The 25,159-nt window shown below is 42.3% G+C and overlaps 2 protein-coding genes across 2 annotated transcripts; one reads left to right on the forward strand and one right to left on the reverse strand.

Annotated features, from left to right (window-relative positions):
* Nucleotides 1–484: 484 nt before the first annotated feature.
* On the reverse strand, nucleotides 485–16,285 carry CARD6 (caspase recruitment domain family member 6; the record flags this gene model as incomplete). The annotated part of the gene is given in 10 exon segments (XM_082835062.1): nucleotides 485–747; nucleotides 750–1,008; nucleotides 1,012–1,772; nucleotides 1,775–1,885; nucleotides 1,888–2,053; nucleotides 2,287–2,294; nucleotides 2,297–2,396; nucleotides 2,400–2,490; nucleotides 8,010–8,523; nucleotides 16,219–16,285. Coding segments are annotated over 10 exon segments (2,340 nt in total).
* Nucleotides 16,286–17,075: 790 nt separating this feature from the next.
* RPL37 (ribosomal protein L37) lies at nucleotides 17,076–19,789 on the forward strand. The gene is made up of 4 exons (XM_082837292.1): nucleotides 17,076–17,211; nucleotides 17,945–18,080; nucleotides 18,324–18,408; nucleotides 19,674–19,789. The coding sequence occupies exons 1-4, from the start codon at nucleotides 17,209–17,211 to the stop codon at nucleotides 19,741–19,743; spliced, it is 294 nt and encodes a 97-aa protein (XP_082693418.1). The 5' UTR covers nucleotides 17,076–17,208; the 3' UTR covers nucleotides 19,744–19,789.
* The last annotated feature ends 5,370 nt before the right edge of the window (nucleotides 19,790–25,159 follow it).

Below are 25,159 nucleotides of genomic sequence, written 5' to 3' on the forward strand. Positions count from 1 at the left end.
AGAAGTGACTTGGGTCGAGTGGGTCTGGGCTGGGAAGGCCTAGATTGGGAGGATTGGGGCTGGCATGGCTTGGGCTGAGTGGGTCTGGATGGAGAAGGTTTAGCTTGGGAGGTCTAGGGCTGAGAAGGCTTAGATTGGGAGGACTGGGACTTGGAGGGCTGGTGCTGAGTGGATTTGTCTGAATGAGTTTGGGTTGAGAGAACACAGGTTGAGAGGGTTGTGCTGGGACTGCTTGGCCTGGCACGACTTGGGCTGATTGGATTTGAACTGAGAGCAAAAATTTGCTGTTGGACATAGGATTGAATCCCATTTGGAAAGATGGATTTGAAGGCCCACCTCGTGTCTTCAGCTTAGCTCCTTGCTGAGAGGCAGTCCTTATGGGTTTTTGTATGGCTCCTGCTGCTTGAAATGCTCGATGGTGAGGATTTTCTATATGGGATTTTGTTCTCATGAATTTTCTAATTGCCTCGTTTGGCCGTGTTCCCTAGGCACAGACTTGCCTAGGCTGTGACTTCCCAACCGCTCTTGCTGGCTGTGAACCCAGGGAACGGAGGTGACCTCCCTGGGAGTCCACTTCCCCAGATCTTTCAAGGGCTCCCATTTTCTGTGGTCTCTCAGACCAGGCCTGTACATGCTGAGAAATGGGTCTTGGTGGTCTCCCAAAAGTTTTATCCATGTGACGTCCCTGAGCAGTTCTTGAAAATTTCATAAATCTTTCACCTGAATAAAATCTCTGAGGTTGGAATTATTGAATCCCAAAACTTTACCCGGACTATGGGCCCTTGTATTCTGAAAGGGTGAAGGATGGAAACTCTGAGACCTCTGCTCTAACCAAAACTGGGAGACCATAACCCAGGGGGCTGTCAAAGAAACACGGTTAAAATTACCTCCATTTCTGGTTGGTAAAGGACAGCAGTTTTTCAGAAGAGGCATGAATACTGGGGTGAGATGGAAATTCTGAAGATTTGGGCTGATCTCACATCTAGCCTCAGCCTCTCTTACTGACATCTAAGCGGGGCTTTCAGATGAGTTTTTTGGCTGACTGTGTCTTTGTGGTCCCTCATCTTCAGCTGTTCCAGCCAAGTTTTCAGTAGGGGAAACTTGAATCCCCTGCATGTTCTCAAAGTCGTGGTCTATCTGTATCCCCAACTCCCTGGCCAGGGGTGCAATGTCCTCCACAGACATACATCTGAGTGAAGAGGACATCACTTCTTTCAGGGCAGCTTGAAGACCCTCCATGTTCCTCCCTGTCTCTCCAGCTTCCTCCTCCTCCCAAAACAGCAGCTGTGATGGCTTCAACTTCAGGATCCTCTGGGAAATCTGAGCCTCCTCATTCCCCCTGGCCTGTGGACTGAGGACGAAGTAGCATCTTTCAGTGGCAGCTTCTCCTAAAAACATTAGCAAGTCCCATTCCTTCTCACCTAGGCAGTCAATGAAAAAAAACACAGCAGAGGAAACTTCCATCAAGAAACCAAACTGTGTCCAAAAACTTTCTAGATCCCCACGAAGGTTGGCCACAGCAACAGCTTTCTGGGAAAAACTGGGGTTTTCCTTTAGACCATCACTATCAGGAAAACTCCATGTTACCTCAACCAGGCCATCAGAGATCTGCTGGGGAAGCACCAGAACAGGCAAATCCTGATGGAGAAAGAGTCTGTGTGATTTCAGGTGGGCAGGGCTGAGCAGTGTGTTGAGGATTCTGGACTTGGAGAAGCTACAGTATCCTAGACGCACAAAAGAGATGACAGGCATCTTCATGAGAGTCAGAAATTTTCTGTATCCCCTGTAGGCCTTCCTGAAGACTGCGTTGACTGCTCCTTCACAATGTCCTTAATGGCCCCCAGCATTAAAATGCTTTTGTGCTTTTCTGCATCTGGCAGTAGCAAGGAAGGGCAAACTGGCACTGATACGTGTTTGACATGACTTCACGTTGCAAAGAGCTATTTGAATATAGCACAGAGGCACAAAGGACATGAAGGGAATTAATGGTTTCTGTTTGTCTAATTTCCAAATTCTCTACTCCAGTCAAAAATTCCCCTTTGCTGGGGCTTCCCTGGTGGCGCAGTGGTTGAGAGTCCGCCTGCCGATGCAGGGCACACGGGTTCATGCCCCGGTCCGGGAAGATCCCACATGCCGTGGAGTGGCTGGGCCCGTGAGCCATGGCCGCTGAGCCTGCGCGTTCGGAGCCTGTGCTCCGCAACGGGAGAGGCCACAACAGTGAGAGGCCCGCGTACCGCCAAAAAAAAAAAAAAAAAAAAAAAAAAAAGTCCCCTTTGCTATCTTCACCAGAACCTGTGTCTGAGGACTGAATCTCTGACTGTCATATCCAGTGCTTGAACTTTCATCAGGAAGTTCCAGGCTAAGTCACCTGGAGTCTCAGTCACCCACCTACATCCTCAGTCTAAGAATTGTTTAACGAAATCTGGCAGAAGCTTTCTGTTTGTATCCGGGTTTAAACAGGACAGGACATCTTTAAACAGTTTTTTCTTTCTGTAGGAAATAAGATAGTCAGGGAATGTCGTGTTCAGCATCTAAGCTTCCTTCAATGACTTTTTAAATTAAATAAGTTATTGACATTTTCATTGGAAAAAAAAAGATGAAACAATACAAGTAAAGTTCTCTTTCATTGCTCTGTCAATTCTATTTCCTTCTAAGAGATATGGTAATATAGTATGGTATGTTTCCTTCCCATCCTTTTTCTATGCAAGTACATAAGTGTGTTTGCATATGTAGAAATACACAGTTTGGTTTAATGGATGCTATTTTATTTTATAAATGATATTATACTGAATGATTCTTCTTCGGTATAAAACTTTTTACTCAGTGGTATTCCTTGCAAATTCTTCCAAGTAAGTATATATAGACACCTACTTAATTCATTTTAGCTAATCCATTGTACTTCATGGTTTGGAAGAACCATTATTTATTTAACAATTGTCTACTGGTGATCATTTAGGTTTTCCAATTTTTTTGGCTAATGTTTGTATGCAGCAATGAAAAACCCTGTTAAAGCTTCATTACACACATGTATGAGGAATTCTCTAGGTTGATACCAACTTATTTCTTACATGTTAACTCTTGCTAAAGTTTGGAGAAATGGAACATTTTGTTATCACTGAACTTTTCTCAGAATTTACATGTTGTACCTAATTTCTCCTGATGTCATTTTCTAATTTATCTTCTAGCCACTTCTTGGGAATACAGAGACAGTGCTTAGTAGAGAGAGAAAATCAGAGAGCATTTTCTGCTCCTGATGGATAGCAAATTAGCATAAGATTCTTGGATCCCCTATAAAAATAGCCTAGAAGAAACAGTAGAAGTGAGAGAAAGTATGGATTTCAAGAATTAACAAAAGTAAGGATTCCCTGGTGGCGCAGTGGTTAAGAATCCGCCTGCCAATGCAAGGAACACAGGTTCGAGCCCTGGTCCAGGAAGATCCCACATGCCGCAGAGCAACTAAGCCCGTGCGCCACAGCTACTGAGCCTGTGTGCCTAGAGCCCGTGCTCCGCAAACAAGAGAAGCCACCACAATGAGAAGCCCACGCACTGCAACGGAGAGAAGCCCCCGCTGGCTGCAACTAGACAAAGCCCACGCACAGCAACAAAGACCCAATACAGCCAAAAAAATAAATAAAATTTTAAAAAAAGAATTAACAAAAGTAACTCTAAGAAATCCTTGGATGGTCTGAAAGTTGCTTGAACTGATATATATGATGGATAAAAAGGTGAGGGAGGAGTTAAGGCCAGCATGAAGGATTCCCAGAGGAGGCACTGAGAAGATGGGTTGCAGAAAGCATTTAATTTCTGCTCTTGCCTATCCCCTGCTTTTCCTTTGGACAACCATCCTCTACTTCCTCAGCACAGAAATCAGTACTCACACAGCCCAAGCCAGATGCCTAACGTTGACAAGGTAATAGCAGGCTACTGTGGAGCAGTACAGGGATATACCTAATAAGCATAGAGATGGATGAAAAATTAAGAAGCAAAAATGTCTAGAACCCAATACCATTTATGTAAATTAAAAATTCATGAAAATAGCCCATGTGAGGCAAAAAAAAAATGATCAGAGATTTTAGCTGCCACCCACTGAAAGGAGACTGAGTTTTGAATTTGAGTCCAGTCAGGTTAATTGAGAACTAAACCAACGAAAAAAACCCAAGATACTTTGGAGAATTTCACAATCCAGAGTCTCTATAACTGATCATACACAATGCATAGGACAAAATCCAAAGTTACGAGACATAGGAAGAAACAGGAAATGTAACGCACACTTGATCAATGGAGACCCACTCCAGGACGACCCAGATGTTGGATTTAGCATATAAGAATTTTAAAGCAGCCCTCTTAACTATTTTCAAGAATGTACAATAAAATAAACCCATAATGAATGATTAAATAGCAATTCTCAGGGGGAAAAAAAGCATTTAAAATTGAAATTCTAGAATTAAAAGTGACATACCCGAATTTTTTCAAAAATCAGTAGATGGACTGAAAAGAAGATTGGAAATGACAGAAGAAAAATTCAGTGTACTTAAAGATATAGCAGTAGAAATGACCCAATCTAAAGAATAAAGAGAAAATTAAAAAAAAAAATGAATGGAGCCTCAGGGACCTCAGGAAAGATATCAGAAACTCTAACATACATGTACTTGGAGTCTCAAAAAGAGAGGAGGGAGCAAGTGGGACAGAAAAATACTTGGATAAATAACAGCTGAGAAAAAAAATTCCAAATTTATAGATTCACAAAACCTACAGAAGATAAAAACAAAGAAAAGCACACCTAAGCATGTCAGAGTTAACTGCAGAAAAAAATTTTAAGAAAAAAGTTTTGAAATCAACCAGAAGAAAAGTAACACAACACTTAAGGGGGAACAATGATAAAATGACAAGACTTAGCATCAGAAACAATGCAAGCCAAATGACATGAATGACATCCATAAAACACTGAAGGCAAAAAATCTCCAATCTGAAATTCATTACAGCAAAAATATTCTGGATTGAAGGCAAAATAAAGACATTTCAATAAACAAAAAATAAATAAAATTCTTCAGGATAACAGGAAATAACATCAAGTTAAAACCTGGATTTTCAGGAAGAAGAAAGGGCAGAGGAAATGGTAAATATATGGGTTCCTACCATGGACTGACCCCAACTAGTATAAGCTAGAAGGGAAGGGAGTTGATTGATATAGTCTATATACAAGTTGACCTTATACATTGCAGAGCACACAGGCAACGCCTTAAGTCTTCCTGAGACTTTGACTTGAGACACAATGATGGGCGTGGGGGGCATAAAATTTAACATGACAAAAAGCGTGAAGATCCTTCTCCTTTGACTCAGATGCATTTGGATTTTTTTTTTTTCCGGTTCCCAGCTGCATAGACAAATATTACGGAGGAAAGAGACAGAGGATAGCCACATGCCTCCAGTCAACTAGAGTGGATTGGTAACCATTAGAACTATATCGCAGGCCATAACCACACTATTATTGAGATTTTTCTTGACCTATTTTCTTAAAGGTGTTAAATTGATTGCAAAAATAGCCCCAATTAATGGCTTTCTGGCATCCATACTTTTTGCAATACTACTTCACAAGAGGTGGAGTCTATTTTTCCCCAACCCTTGAATTCGAATTAGCTTTGTGACTTGCTTTTGCCAACAGGGTGTGGCAGAATTGTATGTATGCGTTATGCGTTGAATTGTATCCCCCCCAAAAAGATATGCTGCTCCCACTACTTCAAAATGTGGCCTTACTTGTGAATAAGGTCTTTACAGAGGTCATCAAGCTAAAATGAGATCATTAGGGTGGGCCCTAATGCAATCTGATCAGTGTCCTTATAAAAAGAGGAAATTTGAAAACAGAGACATGCACCAAGAAGATGGTCTACAAGCCAAAGAACACCTCAGGCTACCAGAAGCTGCGAGAGAGGGCTGGAACAGCTGCTTCCCTAGTGTCTTCAGAGAGAGTATGACCCTACCAACACCTCGGTTTCAGTCTTCTGGCCTCCATATCTGTGAAACAATATATTTCCCATTGTTCTAAGCCACCATTTTGTGGCAGCCCTAGGAAACCTATCATACAGATGGCGTGATAGTTCTGAGCCTAAGCCTAAAAATGCCTTCACTACTCTCTCTCTCTCTCTCTCTCTCTCTGACTACTCTCCCTCACCATAAGAATATGCCTCGCAGAGTCTGAGAACAAGTCCAGACTAGCTTGCTAGATGAGAGATGAGCCAATGCCAGCTGACCACAGATATAGGAGTAAACCCAGCGAAGACCAGAAGAACTGCTCTGCCAACTATAGACACATGAACAATTATACACTCTTATGGTTTTAAGTGACCCTAATTTTGAGATGCTACGTTGAGATACTATTATTGTGATAAATAAATGATACAGAAAAATCATGTAAAACAAAACAATATCATGCAAGAAACACATAATATCAGAATGTTACCTATGGGGGCTTCCCTGGTGGCGCAGTGGTTGAGAGTCCGCCTGCCGATGCAGGGGACACGGTTCGTGCCCTGGTCCGGGAGGATCCCATGTGCTGCGGAGCGGCTGGGCCCATGAGCCATGGCCGCTGAGCCTGCGCGTCCGGAGCCTGTGCTCCGCAACGGGAGAGGTCACAGCAGTGAGAGGCCTGCGTACCGCAAAAAAGAAAAAAGAATTACCTATGGAGGAAGGTGAATGGGAAATAGAGAAAAAAATGAAATAGATGAACAAAAGGGGCTTTTTGCAGAATAATGAGGGTAGTATGCAATGACTAATTAATTCAACCCTATGCAACAACTGTAATATATTTAAAAAATTAAGAATGAGGGGTAAAAGCAACTACATATTGGGAAGGTATGGGGGTGGGACAAGAGCTGTGTTATGGGTTGAATTATGTACCCCTCAAATTCGTATGTTGAAATCCTAAGCCCCAGTACCTCAGAATGTAATGGTATTTGGAAATGGGGTCACATGGTAGATGTAATTAGTTAAGATGAGGTCATTATAGTGAGCCCTAACCTAATATGACTCGTATTCTTATAAAAAGGGGAAATTTGAACATAGAGACATGAACCCAGGAAGACAACCATGTGAAGATGAACGCAGATTGTGGGGGTAGGGTGGGGGGGCGAGGGTGGAGGGGATGCTTCTACAAGCCAAAGAAGCCCAAAGATTTCCAGAAAACTACCAGAAGCTAGGAACAGATTCTTCTTTACAGCTTTCCAAAGGAACCAACCCTAGAGACACCTTGATTTCAGACTTCCAGCCTCCAAACTGTAGGACAATAGGTTTCAATTGTTATTGTTTAAGCTACCAAGTTTGTGGTGCTATTTTGTTACAGCAGCCCTAGTAACCATGTCAAGGTGTGCTGAGGAGGAAATTACTCTTTTCTGACCCATAACTGGATTATGAATTCCCAGGATTTGGACTGAATGTGAGTTGGTAGTTACCTTCCCCTCTGTACTCAGAACTTGGTGATGTTTATTTTCCCAGACAATATCTCTCCAAATTAAGCATTTCTCATATTTTGAATTTTCATTGAGAAATATTCAAGACTTCCTCATCAAAATGGCAATATTTGGACTGGATCAAGACAAGCTTTATTTTGGGATTTTATCCATTTATCACAAATTCCTCTCCTGTGCCCACTTCAATAGTCAGGTTCATAACCCCCATATTCCATTGGTCACAAAGGAGCTAAAATGATTAAAAAGGCTTAATCTGAGAACAGAAGGTAACAGCTATAATTAGTGGTTCTATGTATGATGGAGGTGACTGCAGAAACCTTTAAGTTGATAGTCAATATTTACTTTAGCTTATACTGTCCGCTGTTCCTAGGTCCTGGGTTTTCCTCCCCGTCAACACTCACCTCTGAGGAAATTCCAAGTTAGAGAGGTCCAAGAAATTTTTGTGTAGCTGCTTTTCTGCTGCCATCTGGTGCCTTTCCTCAGCCCCTCTCCCCATTATGTCATGGCAACCTGAAAATAAGTTGTTGCCTAAGTAACTATACACACATCATTCCCATACCTTTCATACTTTTCTCCTCTTCCTCCTCCAATGACATGCCAGTTTCTGAATCCTCATAATTCTGTTCTTCATCAGAGAACTCCATGGTTTCAGAATACAAAGAGTCCTCTTTGCTGTCATAGATAATGCACTCTGGGTCATCATAAGCATCCTCTTCCACGGGGGTGTCTGCATCTTCAGAGTACCCAACAGATTCTAGATATTCCTCTTTTCCTAAGCGTAAAGAATCATCTGGCTCCTCATATCTCTGTTCATCCTGTAAATACTCAATAGTTGCTGGAAATTCACATTCAACATTCTCAAGCAATTGCAGAGATGTGAATTTTGGTGTGTCGTATTCCTTCTCATTTTCCCTTGAGGACCAAGCAGTTTCCCGATAACCAGCCTTCTTGTCCGTGAAAGACTCAGAGGTTTCCAAATCCAAGTGTTCTTTCTCTTTGAAGGACATGGTGATCTCAGGATTCTCAGGCTCTTTCTCTCCAGGAATAAAAAATACCTTCCCTGCTTACCCCCACAGGTTGCGGTGGCTCTATATACTCATGTTTTAAAAGTTCTGGAAAGAATAGGAAAGGTTGGGGGATTTTTATTTTCTTTTTTTGAAATTAACAGATGTTATATAATAACTTGACTTTCCATGACCTCAAAGCATCATCTCCTTTATTTCACTGTATAACAGGAATACCTACCACCTCCTACATAAACGGCAACGACTCAACTGTCAGAACTTCCTCCCACTGAAAAATATCAGATCACACTCCTGCCTTGCTCAAAAGTTCGAGTCTTTCACAGCAAACTCAAAGGGTAAATAAGTGAAATAGAAAACTTGAATCCTGTGTTTACTTGTGGATTTACTGTGACCCCAAACCAGCTCAGACTACATAAGGCCATTGCTAATGAAATCTGATCCTAATAATTTCTAATCAAGAAGCAAATAGCTCTGATTTGGAATAAGTCCTGGAAATAACAAGACCTATTTCTCTAAGCATACGGGTCCTGTACTACATTAGAGACCATTAACATTAATCTTTTTATCTGAGCCTCTGCCTCTCTAACATCTCTTAAAATAATCTTCACTATTTTTTAGAAAAGGAGCTACACCTGTCTCTGGTAGTAATTTACAAAACTGCTAAACAATTCATTCTGGAAGAAGTGCGCCCTCATTTGTCACTAATTATCTTTGAACGTTGAAAAATTAGAATTTGATTTGCTCCAGAAAACTAAAGTTCTGCTGGCATTCTTCTCACAGAGAAAACGAAGTTGTGGACTTTCCTGGTGGTGCAGTGGTTAAGAATCCGCCTGCTAATACAGGGGACACAGGTTTGATCCCTGGTCCGGGGAGATCCCACATGCCGCAGAGCAACTAAGTCCGTGCGCCACAACTACTGAGCCTGCGCTCTAGAGCCTGCGAGCCACAACTACTGAAGCCCGCACGTATAGAGCCTGTGCTCCTCAACAAGAGAAGCCACTGCAGTGAGAAGCCCATGCACCGCAATGAAGAATAACCCCCGCTCGACGCAACTAGAGAAAACCCATGCGCAGCAACTAAGACCCAACACAGCCAAAAATAAATTTAAAAAAAAAATGAAGTTGCTAATCTACTACATATGTGTGTTAAAAATTATTTTTCCTATATTTTCAAAATGGCTATACTAAGTGAAAGATGCAGCTTTTGGTCTTGAGGTTGTTAATACCCATGAATTCACTTACTTCATAAGGAAATCCTGATGTGTCACTAACAGTAGTCTCTTTCCAACTATGAGTATTTCAGAATGTCACTGCCAGAATAATAAGTTTATACTACCACTAAAACAAGTGCAGGTTTTGGGGACATTCCCTGGTGGTGCAGCATGTAAGACTCCATGCTCCCAATGCAGGGGGCCCAGGTTTGATCCCTGGTCAGGGAACTAGATCCCACATTCATGCTGCACCTAAGAGTTAGCATGCCACAACTAAGGAGCCCACCTGCCACAACTAAGACCCAGTACAACCAAATAAAATAAATAAATATTAAAAAAAAAAAACAACAACAATTGCAGCTTTTGGATTGAGTTTGAAAAAAAAATTATAAATCCCCTAAAACAATAAGATACATCATTCCCTGCATTTTAAATCTTGGACACTTTTCCCTTTTATCATATTTCAGTGAAAATTATCTCCAGGAGAATGACAAATGAAAATAAAAGGTAAAAATTTTCTTTTTTTCGGGAAATCTGCCTCCTCCCTCTCAGCCCAAAAAAGTATAGAAATTTAACTTACCGTGATTTAAGTGATTTAAGTCCCAAATGGTAGCTGACTCTGAAAAAGTACTAAGTAGGGCTTCCCTGGTGGTGCAGTGGTTGAGAATCTGCCTGCCAGTGCAGGGGACACGGGTTCGAGCCCTGGTCTGGGAAGAGCCCGTGAGCCACAACTACTGAGCCTGCGCATCTGGAGCCTGTGCTCCGCAACAAGAGAGGCTGCGATAGTGAGAGGCCCGCACACCGCAATGAAGAATGGCCCCCACTTGCTGCAACTAGAGAAAGCCCTCGCACAGAAACGAAGACCCAACACAGCCAAAAATAAATAAATATTTTTAAAAAAAAAGTACTAAGTAAACTGTTGACAAAAAGCTGACCGCTCACTTCTCCCTTTTTCTGTACCAAAATTAATAGCTTCCAACTTTTCTTCATGGGATCTGTAATATTCTCCAGAATCTCATACTCTTCCTCAGAAATTAGCCTCTGAGAGGTTAATGTATCTAAGATACAATCAGGATCTTGTTGGAGGCGTTCAAGTAACTTTTTTCATTCTTTTTCTATGATTTCTGAGGGAACACTCCCAGTAGCCAATGTTTCTGTTCTCTGCAGAGTAGGAAATGAACTATGAAATAGTTCCAATGCATAAATACAAGTTTTGGGGGAGTTTTTTTGTTTTTGTTTTGTTTTTTTTAAGGCAAAGAGTAATTCTATTTGGCAAAGATTAACTATGTCAATGATGCCTAGTGTTGGAGAGGGTGGATAGAAACAAGCCAAAGCGGAGGGGGAACCCAGCCCTCAGCCCCCACGGACCCTGGCTCCCGGTAGGTTATTTATCGTTTTTTGACGACTTGACTCAGTTTCATATGACTTAGCCCCTGAGAACTCCTCTGAGTCAACTCCTCTGAGAAGCCTCTCTTGAACTTCAGATTGGACTAGGTATTCTCTACTCTGGGCTCTATCTGCGATAATAAGAATGTGAATTGATTAACCGTTTTGGAGAGAAATCTGTCAATTTGCAGCAATAAATAAATATATGTGACAGATAAAAATCAAAATTCATACCATTCAGTGCAGCAATCCTACTGCACTGAATAGGAAATTACCTTATGGAAATAATCAGACAAATGCCCAAAGATGTATGTGCAAGAATCTGCATTACAACATTTTTATAACAGCAGAAAATTGAAAATAACTCAAATATCCACAAATTGGGGGTTTATGGAACAAATGTTGATACATCAACAATGGTGTTACCTAATCAGGTCTGGCTGTTCACCACTCAAAAAATCAATACTTGAGGGACTTCCCTGGCTGCACAGTGGTTAAGAATCTGCCTGCCAATGCAGGAGACACAGGTTCGATCCCTGGTCGGGGAAGATACCACATGCCCATGCACCACAACTACTGAGCCTGCGCTCTAGAGCCCATGAGCCACAACTACTGAGCCCACGTGCCACAACTACTGACGTCCACGTGCCTAGAGCCCGTGCTCTGCAACAAGAGAAGCCACTGCAATGAGAAGCCCGTGCACTGCAACGAAGAGTAGCCCCTGCTCACTGCAACTAGAGAAAGCCCCTGCGCAGCAATGAAGACCCAACACAGCCATAAATAAATAAATAAATAAAGGTTAAAAAAAAAAATACGAGAGAGAGAGAGAGAGAGAGAGAGAGAGAGAGAGAGAGAGAGAGAGAGAGAGAGAGAGAGAGAGAGAGGCACAAATGTTGTTAGGAAAGTTGCTTTTAATCAGAATGCTGGCAATCTGGGGAGATGGTGGACTCAGTGTCCCAGAAACCACCTCTGAAACTTATGCTTGGCCATGAAAGTTTTTATAGGGAAAAAGGGAAGTAATCTCAATCATTGAGATGGGGGTGGGAGTCGCCATCCCCCACTGTGTGCAGACTTGTATGCAGGCTTATCAACTTCCTGTGATTTTTCTTTAGATGCTATCTTGTTCACACAGTTTGTTTGCAAGATTACTGAAGGGGAAGCTGGGGAAGAGATCTGGTCATCTGTTAATTACTTATTCTTCATTTCAGCTTCTTTGATCTACAGAAAGAACCAACAGATTAGGCAACGTATTGTGTGATCAAGATTTGAAAGGCATGCTAGGGCTGGAGATGAGTAGAGCATGGGGGTGCCTGGTTTCAGGTTAGTGACAAGGCAAAAGGGGCCTCCTGCAGAGAGATCTTTCCTGCAAAAAGCTTTCTCCTGCCAAAAGCTGCTTACAAATCCCCACTTGTCAGAACATCATTCCATTTCTACGGGATCATGGGCGAAGGTCTGTCTTCTGGAACTTCTTCATTCTGACAAAGGGCACCGTATTCTTAGAGTGAAAGATGTCAGCACGGGTTTGCAGCATCTCTTTGCTGACAATTTTAGTTGCCCACTTACATATGCAGGCAGAACAAGCTACAATTATTTTGATGCCCACCAAGATATAGATTATTATGAGCAATAGTGTTAATCCCATTCTCTTAAAGCCAGTTCTTGGAATTGTACTAGCCATAGATTCAGTACTGCTCAAGTTAGAGCAGCTTATGTCATGGCTACAATCTAGTCATCATGCAATTAGCTTTTCCCCTCTGGTGGCAGTTATAGTATCTGTAAAACAACTCAGCAATGTGCATCAGACACTGAGTCTGTGACTCTATTGTCCTAATCATTAATGGCTTGAGCTTGCTGTTTTGCGACTCAGGGAGGCCTGGGAGACCTCAGCTTTTCTATAAACAAGAGGCAGGAGACATGAAGGAGCCTTTGTGCTTGGGGTGGGGTGGGAGTGGGGTGCAGAGTTCTGCTCAGTTCCAATGCAATACCAAAATGAAGTTAAAAGTGATGAAGTAGGGACTTCCTCGCATTCCAGTGGTTAAGACTTTGCCTTCCGATGCAGGGGGTGCAAGTTCGATCCCTGGTCAGGGAGCTAAGATCCCACATGACTCACGGCCAAAAAACCAAAACATAAAAGAGAAGCAGTATTGTAACAAATTCAATAAAGGCTTTAAATAGATAAATAAATAAAATAAAGTGCAAAAGCTACAAAACCATCTGCCCTCATCCCATATACCACAAAAAAAAAAAAAGAAAAAAAAGGATGACATAAATCTACACATATTGACAAGTAGTGATATCCATGATATATTATGGAAAACGGGAAGTTATAGATCCCATTTTTATTTAAAAAGTTAATATGTGTATAGTGTATGTATACAATATGTGTATATATATATACATTATATTTAAAAGAAGACAGCCAGGAAAGAGATACTCCAATTGTAACACTGGTATCTCTGGTGATATGATTACAGTGGTATTCATACCTTCTACTTTAAATATTTCTATTTATTTTAATAGTTTACATTTTTTGTCTTGTTAGCTGACTTTAATTTTTTCTAAAACTATCTAGTTGGTTTTTATTTTCAGTTATAGTTATAGTTATAGTTCACAAGAACCTGAAAACAATCTAAATAACTATCAACAGGACTGGATGAGTAAACTGTGGTATCTCATATAATGTAATATACAGCATTGAAAAAGAATGAACTTCAGTGACCCACAGTATACATAAATAAATCATAACAGTATTAAGGGGAAATTTTAAGTCCCCAAATATTATATGTTGCATGACAGCCTTTTCGAAAAGCTCAAAATAATGTAAATACAGACACATACACACACATTTTAGGAATACACATGGAATCGGTATAATTATATAAAATGAGAAGTACGGAAATGAACTTCAGAAGGATGGCTACCTTGGTTAGGGGAGGCTAGGGATGGGATGGGATTGGAGGACAGGGAAATCATGGAGTTAGACATAGGATATCATCTGGGAATGAGTTTATAGGTGTTTATTAAATTATTAAAGGTAAATAGTTAAACGTGTAAGTGAAAGCAGGCCATGCATGGACCAATGCTGAGCATAACAAAGGAAAATGATTCATTAAATTCTGGTGTCCCTAAGGTTGAAAAAGAATATGAGAATCCATATATGACATTAAAAATTAACTTTAGGTTGAGAGTTTTAAAATGTGTCACAAAGGTATGGGTTTCAAGAGATGTATCCCACCTAATACTAACAGTTTGATTGGCAATGTTAGTAGGTTTGCCAATCTTTTTTTTTTAATTCAACTTGGTTGGTAAGGTATTCTAATAACCAGCTTCTCAAACCCCATCTCCTCCCCACTGCTCCCCATAAATACCCTCCTCTCCCACAAGAACTTGCTCCAGGAGATCTCAAAGCTGACGGGAAGAAAAGTGTTTATTTGAAGTTGTATATTTCACAGTAAAATGTAAATATAGGGGAGGAAGTTTAAATTCAGTTCCTTGGTAACAGGAAATCTGCATTGCACACACTTTGAATGCAAATGGAAGTGAACAGGAAGGGGGCAGGGCAAAACCTTTAAAAGAATGACATAGCCCGAGGACATGACATAAACTAATTAGAACCAAATAGGTCCAAGATGGTAGACTAGTCTAATTCCACTAGACCTTGAGTCTCAGTATATGCTCATTGTAACACATCTGCAAGCTAAATGACACACCCATAGGCGCCATGACAGTTCCAAGGCCAACCATAAAGGTCAAAAAGTAGGCCTGGGCTTCTCTGGTGGCACAGTGGTTAAGAATCTGCCTGCCAATGCAGAAGACACAGGTCTGAGTCCTGGTCCGGGAAGATTCACATGCCGCGGAGCAACTAACCCCGTGAGCCACAACTACTGAGCCTGCGCTCTAGAACCCGTGAGCCACAACTACTGAGCGCGTGTGCTGCAACTACTGAAGCCCGCGCACCTAGAGCCTGTGCTCCACAAGAGAAGCCACCGCGGTGAGAAGCCCGCGCACCGCAACGAAGAGTAGCCCCCGCTCGCCGCAACTAGAGAAAGCCCGCACACGGCAACGACCAAAGCAGCCAAAAATAAATACATATTTATTTTTAAAAAAGTAGGCCCAATTCCTAGAAATCCCCACCCCTTCCCCCAAATAGCTGGAATACTCCTCCTACTCATTAGCCTATGAAACTACCCACCCCTAAAAAACCTGACAACCCCATACCCTGGTGCCTTTCTCGCCTTCTGATATGGCTCACACTCTGTGGAGTGTGTTTCTCTCTAAATAAATCAACTTCTTACCTATCACTTTGTCTCTCACTGGATTCTTTCTGTGATGAGACATCAAGAAAAGACCGTGGGTCTAAATCCTGAGACCAGGTGTGTGATCTCAGTTAAAACACCGCGGGTTCAAGTCCCAATCTGGGTTTTGGCTGGGTTCGAGTCCCAATCTGAGTTACACGGTTTCAGAAGTGAGCTGGGGGAAGGGTGGCCAGGAGATGAAGATTTGAAAATACATCCCTCTGGGCTTCCCTGGTGGCGCAGTGGTTGAGAGTACGCCTGCCGATGCAGGGGACACGGGTTCGTGCACCGGTCCGGGAAGATCCCACATGCCGTGGAGTGGCTGGGCCCGTAAGCCATGGCCGCTGAGCCTGCGCGTCTGGAGCCTGTGCTGCGCAACGGGAGAGGCCACAACAGTGCGAGGCCGTATGCCGCAAAAAATAAAAAATAAAAAACAAAAAAAGAAAATACAGCCCTCACATCAAATACAGTGAAACAGGTGTAAAAATTTTGTTTGCAGCTAGGAGTTTAAATTATGTGATTTTTTTTTAAAGAGAAAAGTCAGCACTAATTTCACCTATTGTAGGAAAAGAAGGCAGGTCAAGTCAAGAGACCTGAACTATATCAGAATAACAGATGCAAGATTTATGAACTCTCTATCACTCTCTGTCAAAAGGCAAAACACCGTAAGTAACAGCAGAGATTGCAACAGGGAAGACCCAATTTTGACTCCATGTTGGATCTGTTTCTTTGACTTTAGCATTTACTTTTCGTAGCTTTTGTTATTATAATCATACATAATGGACTGCCTCAGGGAACCCTACCCACCTGTGAATGGCTGCAAGAAAGAAGAAATTAACCATCTTCTCCCGGAGGCTGGTCATTCCAGAAGATGTTTATCCTTTTCACTTTACTTCCTCCCCGCATCTCCCTCTCTATTCTGCCTTTTTACTTTACTTCCCTCTCTGATTCTATTTAGGAAACTGGCATCCAGATCCCGCTAAGATGGTTTTTTGGGGACCCTAGTCCACCATCTTTTCAGTCCGCCAGCTTTCCAAATAAAGTCGTATTCTTTGCCTCAACACCTCGTCTCCCAGTTTATTGGCCTGTCGTGCGGCGAGCAGAGTGAGCTTGGACTCTGTAACAAGATTATCTGTTTCAGAAGTCATTCCTGCCGACCTAAACCTGGCATCTGGATAGAAATGATCTCGGCTTGTGGGATCTTCCTGGACCGGGGCACAAACCCGTGTTCCCTGCACCGGCAGGCGGACTCTCAACCACTGCGCCACCAGGGAAGCCCAACACTATAGTGTTTTGAATGAAGTACAGATGTCCAAGCCCCATCCAAAGATGCTGAACCACATTTCCTCACGGTAGAGTTTAGGAAACTATTTAACAAGTTCCACGTCTGATTCCTTGGCATAACAAGATTGGGGATCAAATCCTTTGCCTCTAAAGTACTATAGTTAGAAAAAACATTATTTGCCTTTCTCTTCATATTCTGAGCCCAGCTCCGTCCTCCTAGCAACCTCTCAGCGATGATCAGCGTCAGCCGAAAGCTTCCGGCGAGACTGCGGAAGAAACTGGCGAAGAATCCCAGGCCCAATCCGAACCCTACACAGACGCCCACCCCGGACCCAGAAAACTGTGAGCCCCGCCCCTCTGAACCTTCTATTGGCCCCGCCTGGCTCGGGATCCTCCTCTCGACTCCACGCACGCTGCAGCAACGGACGCTTGAGAGCGGTGCACCGCGTCCCGCCGGAAGTACTTTCCTGGGCGGAAGCTTCTGAGCGCGATATAGCGGAAGTGCCTTCGAATTAGCTCTCTTTGGTCTCGGCGGCAGAAGCGAGATGGTGAGTTGTTTGCAAGGGCTGTCGGAATCGGCTTCCATCCTAGCGCCCTGCGCCGCGTTCCTTGCTATCCGTGGGGGCCCGGCAAGGTTTCCGATAAGGGGAGCCGGTGGGCAGGAAAGGGACATGCAGTGGCCCTCGAGAGGCAGAAGAATGGCCTCTATCTGTCTGGGAGTGCGGGGCCTGCAGTCGTGGAGCTGCAGCTGCTCTAGGCACCTTGCTTCTGTCTGACCTTTGGGGAGCCCGCACAGCCCTGTCCGCCTATGGGAAAGGACAGAAGAAGCATAGTTTGAGAGTGGCTCTGTACGCCAAGGAATCGTTGGCGGTGGTCTCTGGGCGGGAGCTCTTAGATTTTGGAGTGGGGTGGTAGGAAAACCACGTTATCTCGTCTTTTGCATTATATATATATTTTTAATAATGTAGCGGATTTCAAAACACAGCAGCTCTTGCAGGGGGCATTAGATGACGTGAAATTCCGATAGAGGTCTCTGATTTAGCATTTAAGGAAAGTCAGACTCTTCTATGTTTATAGCATTTGAATTCTTAATACGTTGTAGTCGATTTGAAAACATGTAAATAAAATAAATACACCACATTTTAAACAAAAAGAAAAGTCAGACTCCCACAGTTTGAGACCTTGTGGTTGTCATGAAATCTTATCAATAGTTTCTTTAACTGAAAACGTAAGAACGTGTGTAGAAATCGCTAGATTGAAGAATCGTCTGTCCCCTTGTAGACGAAGGGAACGTCCTCGTTTGGAAAGCGTCGGAATAAGACGCACACGTTGTGCCGCCGCTGTGGCTCTAAGGCCTACCACCTTCAGAAGTCGACCTGTGGTAAATGTGGCTACCCTGCCAAGAGGAAGAGGAAGTGTAAGTGCATGTTTACTAAACTCTGATAGAGTGTATCATGGCGTTGAGAATTCTCCCGTGTTTGTTTTGTACCTCAGTGGGGCATGACTGAGCATTTGGGGGCCCCTAGCAGAATGGGGCATCTGTATAGCGATGAAGTGGGGTTAAAACCCAAGGCAGGCATTATTAAGTATATTGACCGACAGAGCTTACAAGGTGTGTGGGGAAAACCGTTTACAACCTTCACCTGAATGTGTGTTTTAGATAACTGGAGTGCTAAAGCTAAAAGACGAAATACCACCGGGACTGGTCGAATGAGGCACCTAAAAATTGTATACCGCAGATTCAGGTACAGTTTTTATGTTTCAGTTGTAGTTGGTTCTGTGAGCTTGCATAATTATCCTCTCAAATGCCCTGGTTGGTGGGATGAGGTGTTAGCAAGGGACTTTCTTCTTCTGCCACCATAAGCTTCAGATCAGTTAGTTTAGATCTTGTGAATATTTCAGTAAACAGTAGTATGAACTATACATGCTGGGGCTTAGTTGGAGCTAGACTCCAGAAAATGTGATGACATTTGATAGCATACCTACATTTCACTTTCCTACCAAAATTTGTCAAGATAATTGTGCATAAAGGAGACTTTGGGGTTTTGTGGCTTTGGGCAAATGTGCTATAGAAAACTGTCAGTTGCTATTGCGTTTGTGTACAAAGAAATTTTATAGTCTTGTATTACTTAAAGACAGGCCTTAGAGTTTTAATTTCAGCCCCCATCTAGACTAAACAGAAACTGCATTTTAGTGGTAGCTTTTGAGGGGTTAACCCACGTAAGGTCTCAGCTGAGGTGATTTCTTTGTTGGGGAGGGCGGTTGTCCTGTGCAGTGTAGGATATTTAGCAGAATTTCTGACCTACTGCTGAATTCCAGGTTTTCAAATTTTAAAAAACCTGAAGACAGTTTGGGGGTTTGTAAACACAACACCCTTAGATGTGCTTGTGTTCATTTGCTAAAGTGACCTTTCTGTGCGCTTTGCGCTTCATAATGTGTAAGACTATTATACAGCAGTATAGGCTTAGGATTCAGTGGTCTGCTAGTTCAATGTAAGAGTTAAGAGCATGAAGTGAAGCCAACTTTAACCTGTCTGTTCCTCAAAAGAGGGATAACGGTACACTTCAAGTAGGTGTTAATATTAAATGAGTTATGTTATAGAGTAGTTAAGCAGTTGAGAAAATGTCTACCATTAAACACATTGTTTTTCCTTGGCTAAAGGAAAGTAGGATCTCTGGCTCGTAATTTAAGAACTCGTTTTCACAAATGCCTTAGGAATCTTAAGTGGTGGGGAAATACTGGCCCAGTGATCAGTACAACCAAATGTGTTGCCTTTTTTTCTTTTTTTTCCAATTAAAGTTATCTGTGTTCCTGAAATGGCTACCTTGAAGCAGAAGGAAGTAAATACTGCAGCTTATCAGTGATGTTGTAAAAATAAATGTCTGAACATATGAATTCAATATTGATTTCAGATTTAACTGAGATAAGCTCATAAAAATCTGTTATAGCAAAAATTAAAATGTATGCTTTGGCATTGCTGAAGTAACTGTTCTTGTTTTTAACGGCGCAGGCATGGATTCCGTGAAGGAACAACACCCAAACCCAAGAGGGCAGCTGTTGCAGCATCCAGTTCATCTTAAGGATTTCAATTATTAGTCACGCAATAAATGTTCTGGCTTTGAAAAACTGTCTGGTGTGTTAAGGTATTTTTAATAGGCTTGTGTCAGTGATTTGTATAGGTTTGCGAATGGGACAGCTTAAAATCAGATTTACTTGTTAAGTGGCTGTTTTGGAACAGTAACTTTTGAACTGGGTTGTGATACTGCTTAAGAGGACAAGGAACAAGCAGGATTCCTTCAAGCAGACAACACTGGCATATGATGTGAAGAATATAGTGAATTTACATAGTACAATTCTTAGTACAACACATATGGATATTTAAAATGTTAGAGTGAGTGAAAGAGCATAACTTAATTTCTTTTAGGAACATCTATGGTCTTTGGGGAGTGGTTATCAATCGTTACGATAGGCTTTGGAGTACCGGTGAGAACGTGAAGGTTAAGAGTTAAATGAACTCTATTTTAGAAAGGTGATTTTTTTTCTTTTTTCTTAAAATATTTACTGGAGTATAGTTGGTTTACAATATTGCGTTAGTTTCTGGTGTATAGCAAAGTGATGCAGCTATACATATACTTTTTCAGATTTTTGGAAAGGTGATCTTAACTGTTGCTTGGCACCTAGGTTATAGGCTGTGCATGCCGTTTAAGGTGGTCAGCTAAGTGAAAAACTAAAGCAACCTGCTCAGTGTGAGTCAACAACAAAATATGGAAGAAAGTTTGTAGGGCCATGGGCAAATCAGTGGATTGAGTAGAATGTAAAGGAAGGCCAAGTATAAACTTATGTTTGTAGGCTAAAGGCAATGATAAATAGATCCCTGGAATTATTTTAACCCTTAGCTGGGTGATCATTGATTTTCGGTGCTCTGAATTTTTTTGCCTTGCTTTCCCAGTTCTAGTGTTACTGCCATTTGAAGTGAAGACAAGGCTGACTTTGTTGGACTGCTGAATGAGAGAATAGAACATTAATTAAACAGCATAAGTGTTGGAACAACTGGCATAAAATAGCAGTGTGGCCAAGCTGTGCTCTCCTAGCTTTTAGCTTCCCATTGTATTAAGTATAACGTCCTTAACCTCACCTTGAAGGGGTATTCATGATCATCGCTGCCTCACCAATCTTACCTTTAGAATGCATTCCCAAAATTCTAGCTAATTCCTTTCCTCCCGCTTTTTTCCTAACTCATCCTTCAGGTCTTAGCTTACATTTAACTTCTACAGAAGCCACTGCTGATCTAAATCTACATTGGGCTTCCTCCCAGTATGTGAGACTCAACATAATGACTCAGTACTCTGTACTTTAGGGACGCATAATTGAGAGCGTGGTTCCTGGATCCAGCTGACGTGATTTTACTGCTGTGCCTGTGCCGCAGTTGTGAGCTGGAGGTCTTAACATTATGGGCTTCCGAGTTCAGTGAGTGAAGGTGCTTCTACAGTGGCTGTGGCCTAAAGTTGGTATAGTAGGTTCAAGTTTATGAAATTGCTTTTGACCTACAAAAATAGTGGTTTTAATATCTTTTGGCTTCAGAGTACTGAAATAATCTAACTTGGTGTTAAGATCTTTCTGAAATCTTCCAGTGTTACTAATGATTGATTCCTGAGTGATGGAGAGGCCCATTAAGATAGGTAATGCCCGGGATGGAATAAATATTAGGCCTTGAGGTGAATGGGCACTGACCTGAAGACGTGGAATTTCTAAATCCTGGGCCAGAAAACAGTTGGCACAAAGGGGTTGTGAGAGAGGTGGGCAGTGATGCATTAAGAAAGGCCTGTGTATTTGAGTGTAAGGGGAGCTTATCTCTTGTTTGCCAGTGCCTATGACCGTTGACAGACAGGTTGGGTTTCAGTGGGAAATTGTCTGATGCAATGGTAAGTATCTCCATAGATCATAGGTGGCTCACAGACCAATTGAGGCTGCTCCAATCACAGGTAAAATTAATTTTAAGACTCGGAGTAGCAGTGGGAGAGAGATGGAGCTGGGTTATAGTATAGAATGCAATCAGATGGATTCAGTTCATTGAATACTAGTTTGCAGGAAGTTCACATCTGACATATCTCATGTCCTGAGGGTCAGAGTTGGTTTGGACAGTGGGCCTCAATCTGACAAAAGATGCCTAGGGCCAATGCCACAACTAGGGAATTTGTGTTTCTTGGGCAGAGGATACTCAGGACCAGATGGGTGTCACCAAAGAGTATCTGAAGTGAGACCCAGGAACATGTCTTAATGTTTTGTGTGTTTACTTGGCCTTTCAATCACAGATACTGTGGTTTGTCAGGTCTAGAGAAGGTGAGGGGGTTGGTAAGAATCTAGAGGGGTGAGGATCAGATGTGGAAGGTCTTGAGTATTATACTAAGGAGTTTGGACTTTAGCTTGAAGCAATGATAAATCATTGGAAGGTTTTAAGCACACACAATGGCATGATTAGTTATCATTAGCAAGATTAATATGGTGATGGGAGGTGATGGTATGGATGTGATACGTTTTGAAGCTGGAAAAGCAGGCAACAGGTTCTTAAATAGTCTGAAAATCATGAGGTTGTGGACTAAGGTGTGGGGCTGGCTGTAGGGGGGATGTCTCTACTGAGAACATGTAAAACTTGAATCAAAGGGAGTAGCTTCCAAGCCCCCTCTTCTGTATCAGGCTGTGTGAGGCTTCCATGAGATCACATGTATAAAAATATAGCGGGACTTCCCTGGTGGTCGAGTCGTTAAGACTCCATACTCTCAATTCAGGGGGACTGGGTTCAATCCCTGGTCTAAGATCAGGGAACTAAGGAACTAAGATCCCACATACTGCAACTAAGCCCACGAGCCGCACCGGAGACCCAGGGCAGTCAAAAATGAATAAAAAAATAATAACTTAAAAAACAGCATTGTGTCTAGTGCAGTAGGCCTCAGAAATATTGGAGGTAGGAGTCTTGGATGTTTTGGACTAGGGGGCAAGGAGGTGGTGCATTCACTGGGAGGGAATATAGGGTGGAGGCAACAAGGGGGAAAATTAGAGTTAGGTTTTGTTACCTGTGCGATACCAAGAGGAAGTACATGGGAAGACGTGAGTAAGCCTGGTGGCCGTTGAAGTGTAAAGCCTGGGCTAGAGGTCTGCATTTGGAAGTAATGAACAGAGAGTTGTGAAAGGGAACTGATTTTAGGGGTTAAAATGGTGAATATAATTTAAATGGAGGTGTGAGGTGATGGTGAGACCTGGTAGGCATTTAGAAATGATGAGAAAAAAAGGACTTCCTTTTTTCTTTTTCTCTCTTTTTTTTTAAGGACTCAGTTTCTTGACTGATGAACTTCAATAAACCATCCTTGACACAGTAATGGTTGAAACCATTTGAAAATACAGATACTTAGAAAGAAAAGACAATTTGGAGAGGCTCAAGGAAAGATTTGGGGAGATGTCCATAGGAGACACGAGGAGAGAGAGTGGTTCATTAATTTGTTCAACATAATACATGTGACGATGCTACTATGTGCTAGGCAATGTTAGAGATACAGTGGGAGCAACAACCGACATGGTTGAAGTTGACAGTTGACCCTAGTGGTTCCAGAAATAGCCCAGGAAGTAGGATAGGGTTGAAACCAAGTATTGTGTGTGGCTGAAGCCAAGGAGAAAAAGATTTTAAAATTAAAAAAACCTTCCAGGATTTGCAAAATTTAGGTTAGTGTTTACTTCCATAAACTGTTTCAATAGAGCAGCAAGAACAAAGCCAACTTGCTAGAGGTTCAGGGGAGATTGGGCAATGAGAAACTAAGGGTTTAAAATTAAATATACTTCTGGAAGAACCTAGATGTTCTATGATTCCCTTTCATTTCTGTTGATACAGTGCCACTTACGAACCAGATCTAGTGACCTCTATGTGCCAGAAGCAGTTCTAGGCCAAGGAGATGCAAGTGGAAAACAAGGCAGACAAGGGTCCTTGTCTGACAAAGATTTCAATAGCATGTGTGTGTGTGTTGGGGGTTGACAGACCTAGAACAAGTAAGCAGTTTCGGGTAGTGATAAGTGCTGTGAAGACAAAGATATAAAGAGTGTGATAGAGTGGGAGTGGAGGAACCTTTAGGAAGGTGGTTAAGCAAGTTAAATTATGGGAATTCTGTGGCGGTCCTGTGGTTAGGACTCTTCACTGCTGAGGGCCCAGGTTCAATCCTTGGTCAGGGAACTAAGATCCCAACCCTAACTTTTACCAAGTTAAATGATAAGGAGCTTTCTCTTTCTCATTCGTACTACATATGGATTGTATTTCATTCTTTTGTTGGTTTTTTTTTTTTTCCTCAAAACAAAAGGTAGTTCAGATCATAATCTAAGAGAAGCACAGGGCAGAGGCTATCAACCTCAGGAACCAAGAATGGAATCTGAAGCAAAAGCTTCCTTGTATGGTAAGGTAGAGGGATGTCTTGTTCAAAGAAAATACCAGTGAAAAAAAAATGGTTCTCATGTATGCAGGTGGCTTGTAGATTACCACAGGCATGGTATGTTGATTGAGGTAAAAACACAGTTCTTATTTTTGTGTCCTCATCTTTATACAGTGGAAATATGGTCCTGTGCCCCAGGATGAAGACTTGGTCTGACCCTTGTTTTTTTGGGTTATTCACAGATAACAAAAAATATCCTCCAGTCATGATTAGTTGTAAAAAGTTTTATTTCAGTAAGTTATTTTTTTATTTCAAATAAAATTTCCAGTCCTTTGTTATAGTCAAACTTCAAAATTGACTTAACCTTATCTCACATCTTCCAGCTTGGGCCTCCTTTGGGTTGGAGCCAGCAGTGGAGAAGGGGGCATGGTCCCTCTGATCTCAGCCTTCTCCCTGTATACATTCTCTGGGGCTTGTGAGCTGCAGTTGCACTCCTCAGTGGGGTTAAAGAGTAGACAGGAGGAGGAAGGAGAGGTGGGGGGATGGGGGCTGGTTCTTCCTTGGTTGGGTGGGTAAACAATGTCTGGACCCTGCAGATGATTAAACTTTTCCTCTCTTGGGCATTTGTATGACCTCTCCTGTAGTTCCCATCTTAATTCATAATAGTCTTGTGATTCCTTCCTAGCCCCTAGGATCCAGCCTCTTTCTCCTGAGGTTTTCTCTATCTCTGAGGGCCCTACGGACAGGATTCAAAATTATCCCATGCTGTCCCTCTCTCCTGAGTGGCCCACATCTTGTCCACAGGAAACATTCCCACCTCCCTGGCCTGAACAAGTTCTTAAGTGCAGGGAGATCTCAGGCAGCAGCACTTTCCTGGCCCCCCACCAAAACAGTTGCAGGAAGCAAATTTTAAAGCTCTCTGAGTGGTTCCTTTGAAGTTTCCTTCCCTAGGTTTAGAGCTACAAGGTAGTAACCCCCTTTTCCAAGAAGGTTGAGTTGAATACTTAAAACTCTTCAAAGAAATTTCTTTACCAGTCTTTCCCTTGGACCCCTCTATATCCTTGATCTTGCTGAGGATTCTAAAGGC

Source organism: Leucopleurus acutus (genome assembly GCF_964270905.1).
Source record: "Leucopleurus acutus genome assembly, chromosome: 3".
Lineage (NCBI taxonomy): Eukaryota > Metazoa > Chordata > Mammalia > Artiodactyla > Delphinidae > Leucopleurus > Leucopleurus acutus.

What these genes read in the sequence shown, in the direction of transcription:
- RPL37 (XM_082837292.1), top strand. An exon ending in TGCCAAGAGGAAGAGGAAGT is followed by an intron (nt 18,081 to 18,323) that starts GTAAGTGCATGT and finishes TGTGTGTTTTAG; the next exon opens with ATAACTGGAGTGCTAAAGCT. An exon ending in ATTGTATACCGCAGATTCAG is followed by an intron (nt 18,409 to 19,673) that starts GTACAGTTTTTA and finishes TTAACGGCGCAG; the next exon opens with GCATGGATTCCGTGAAGGAA.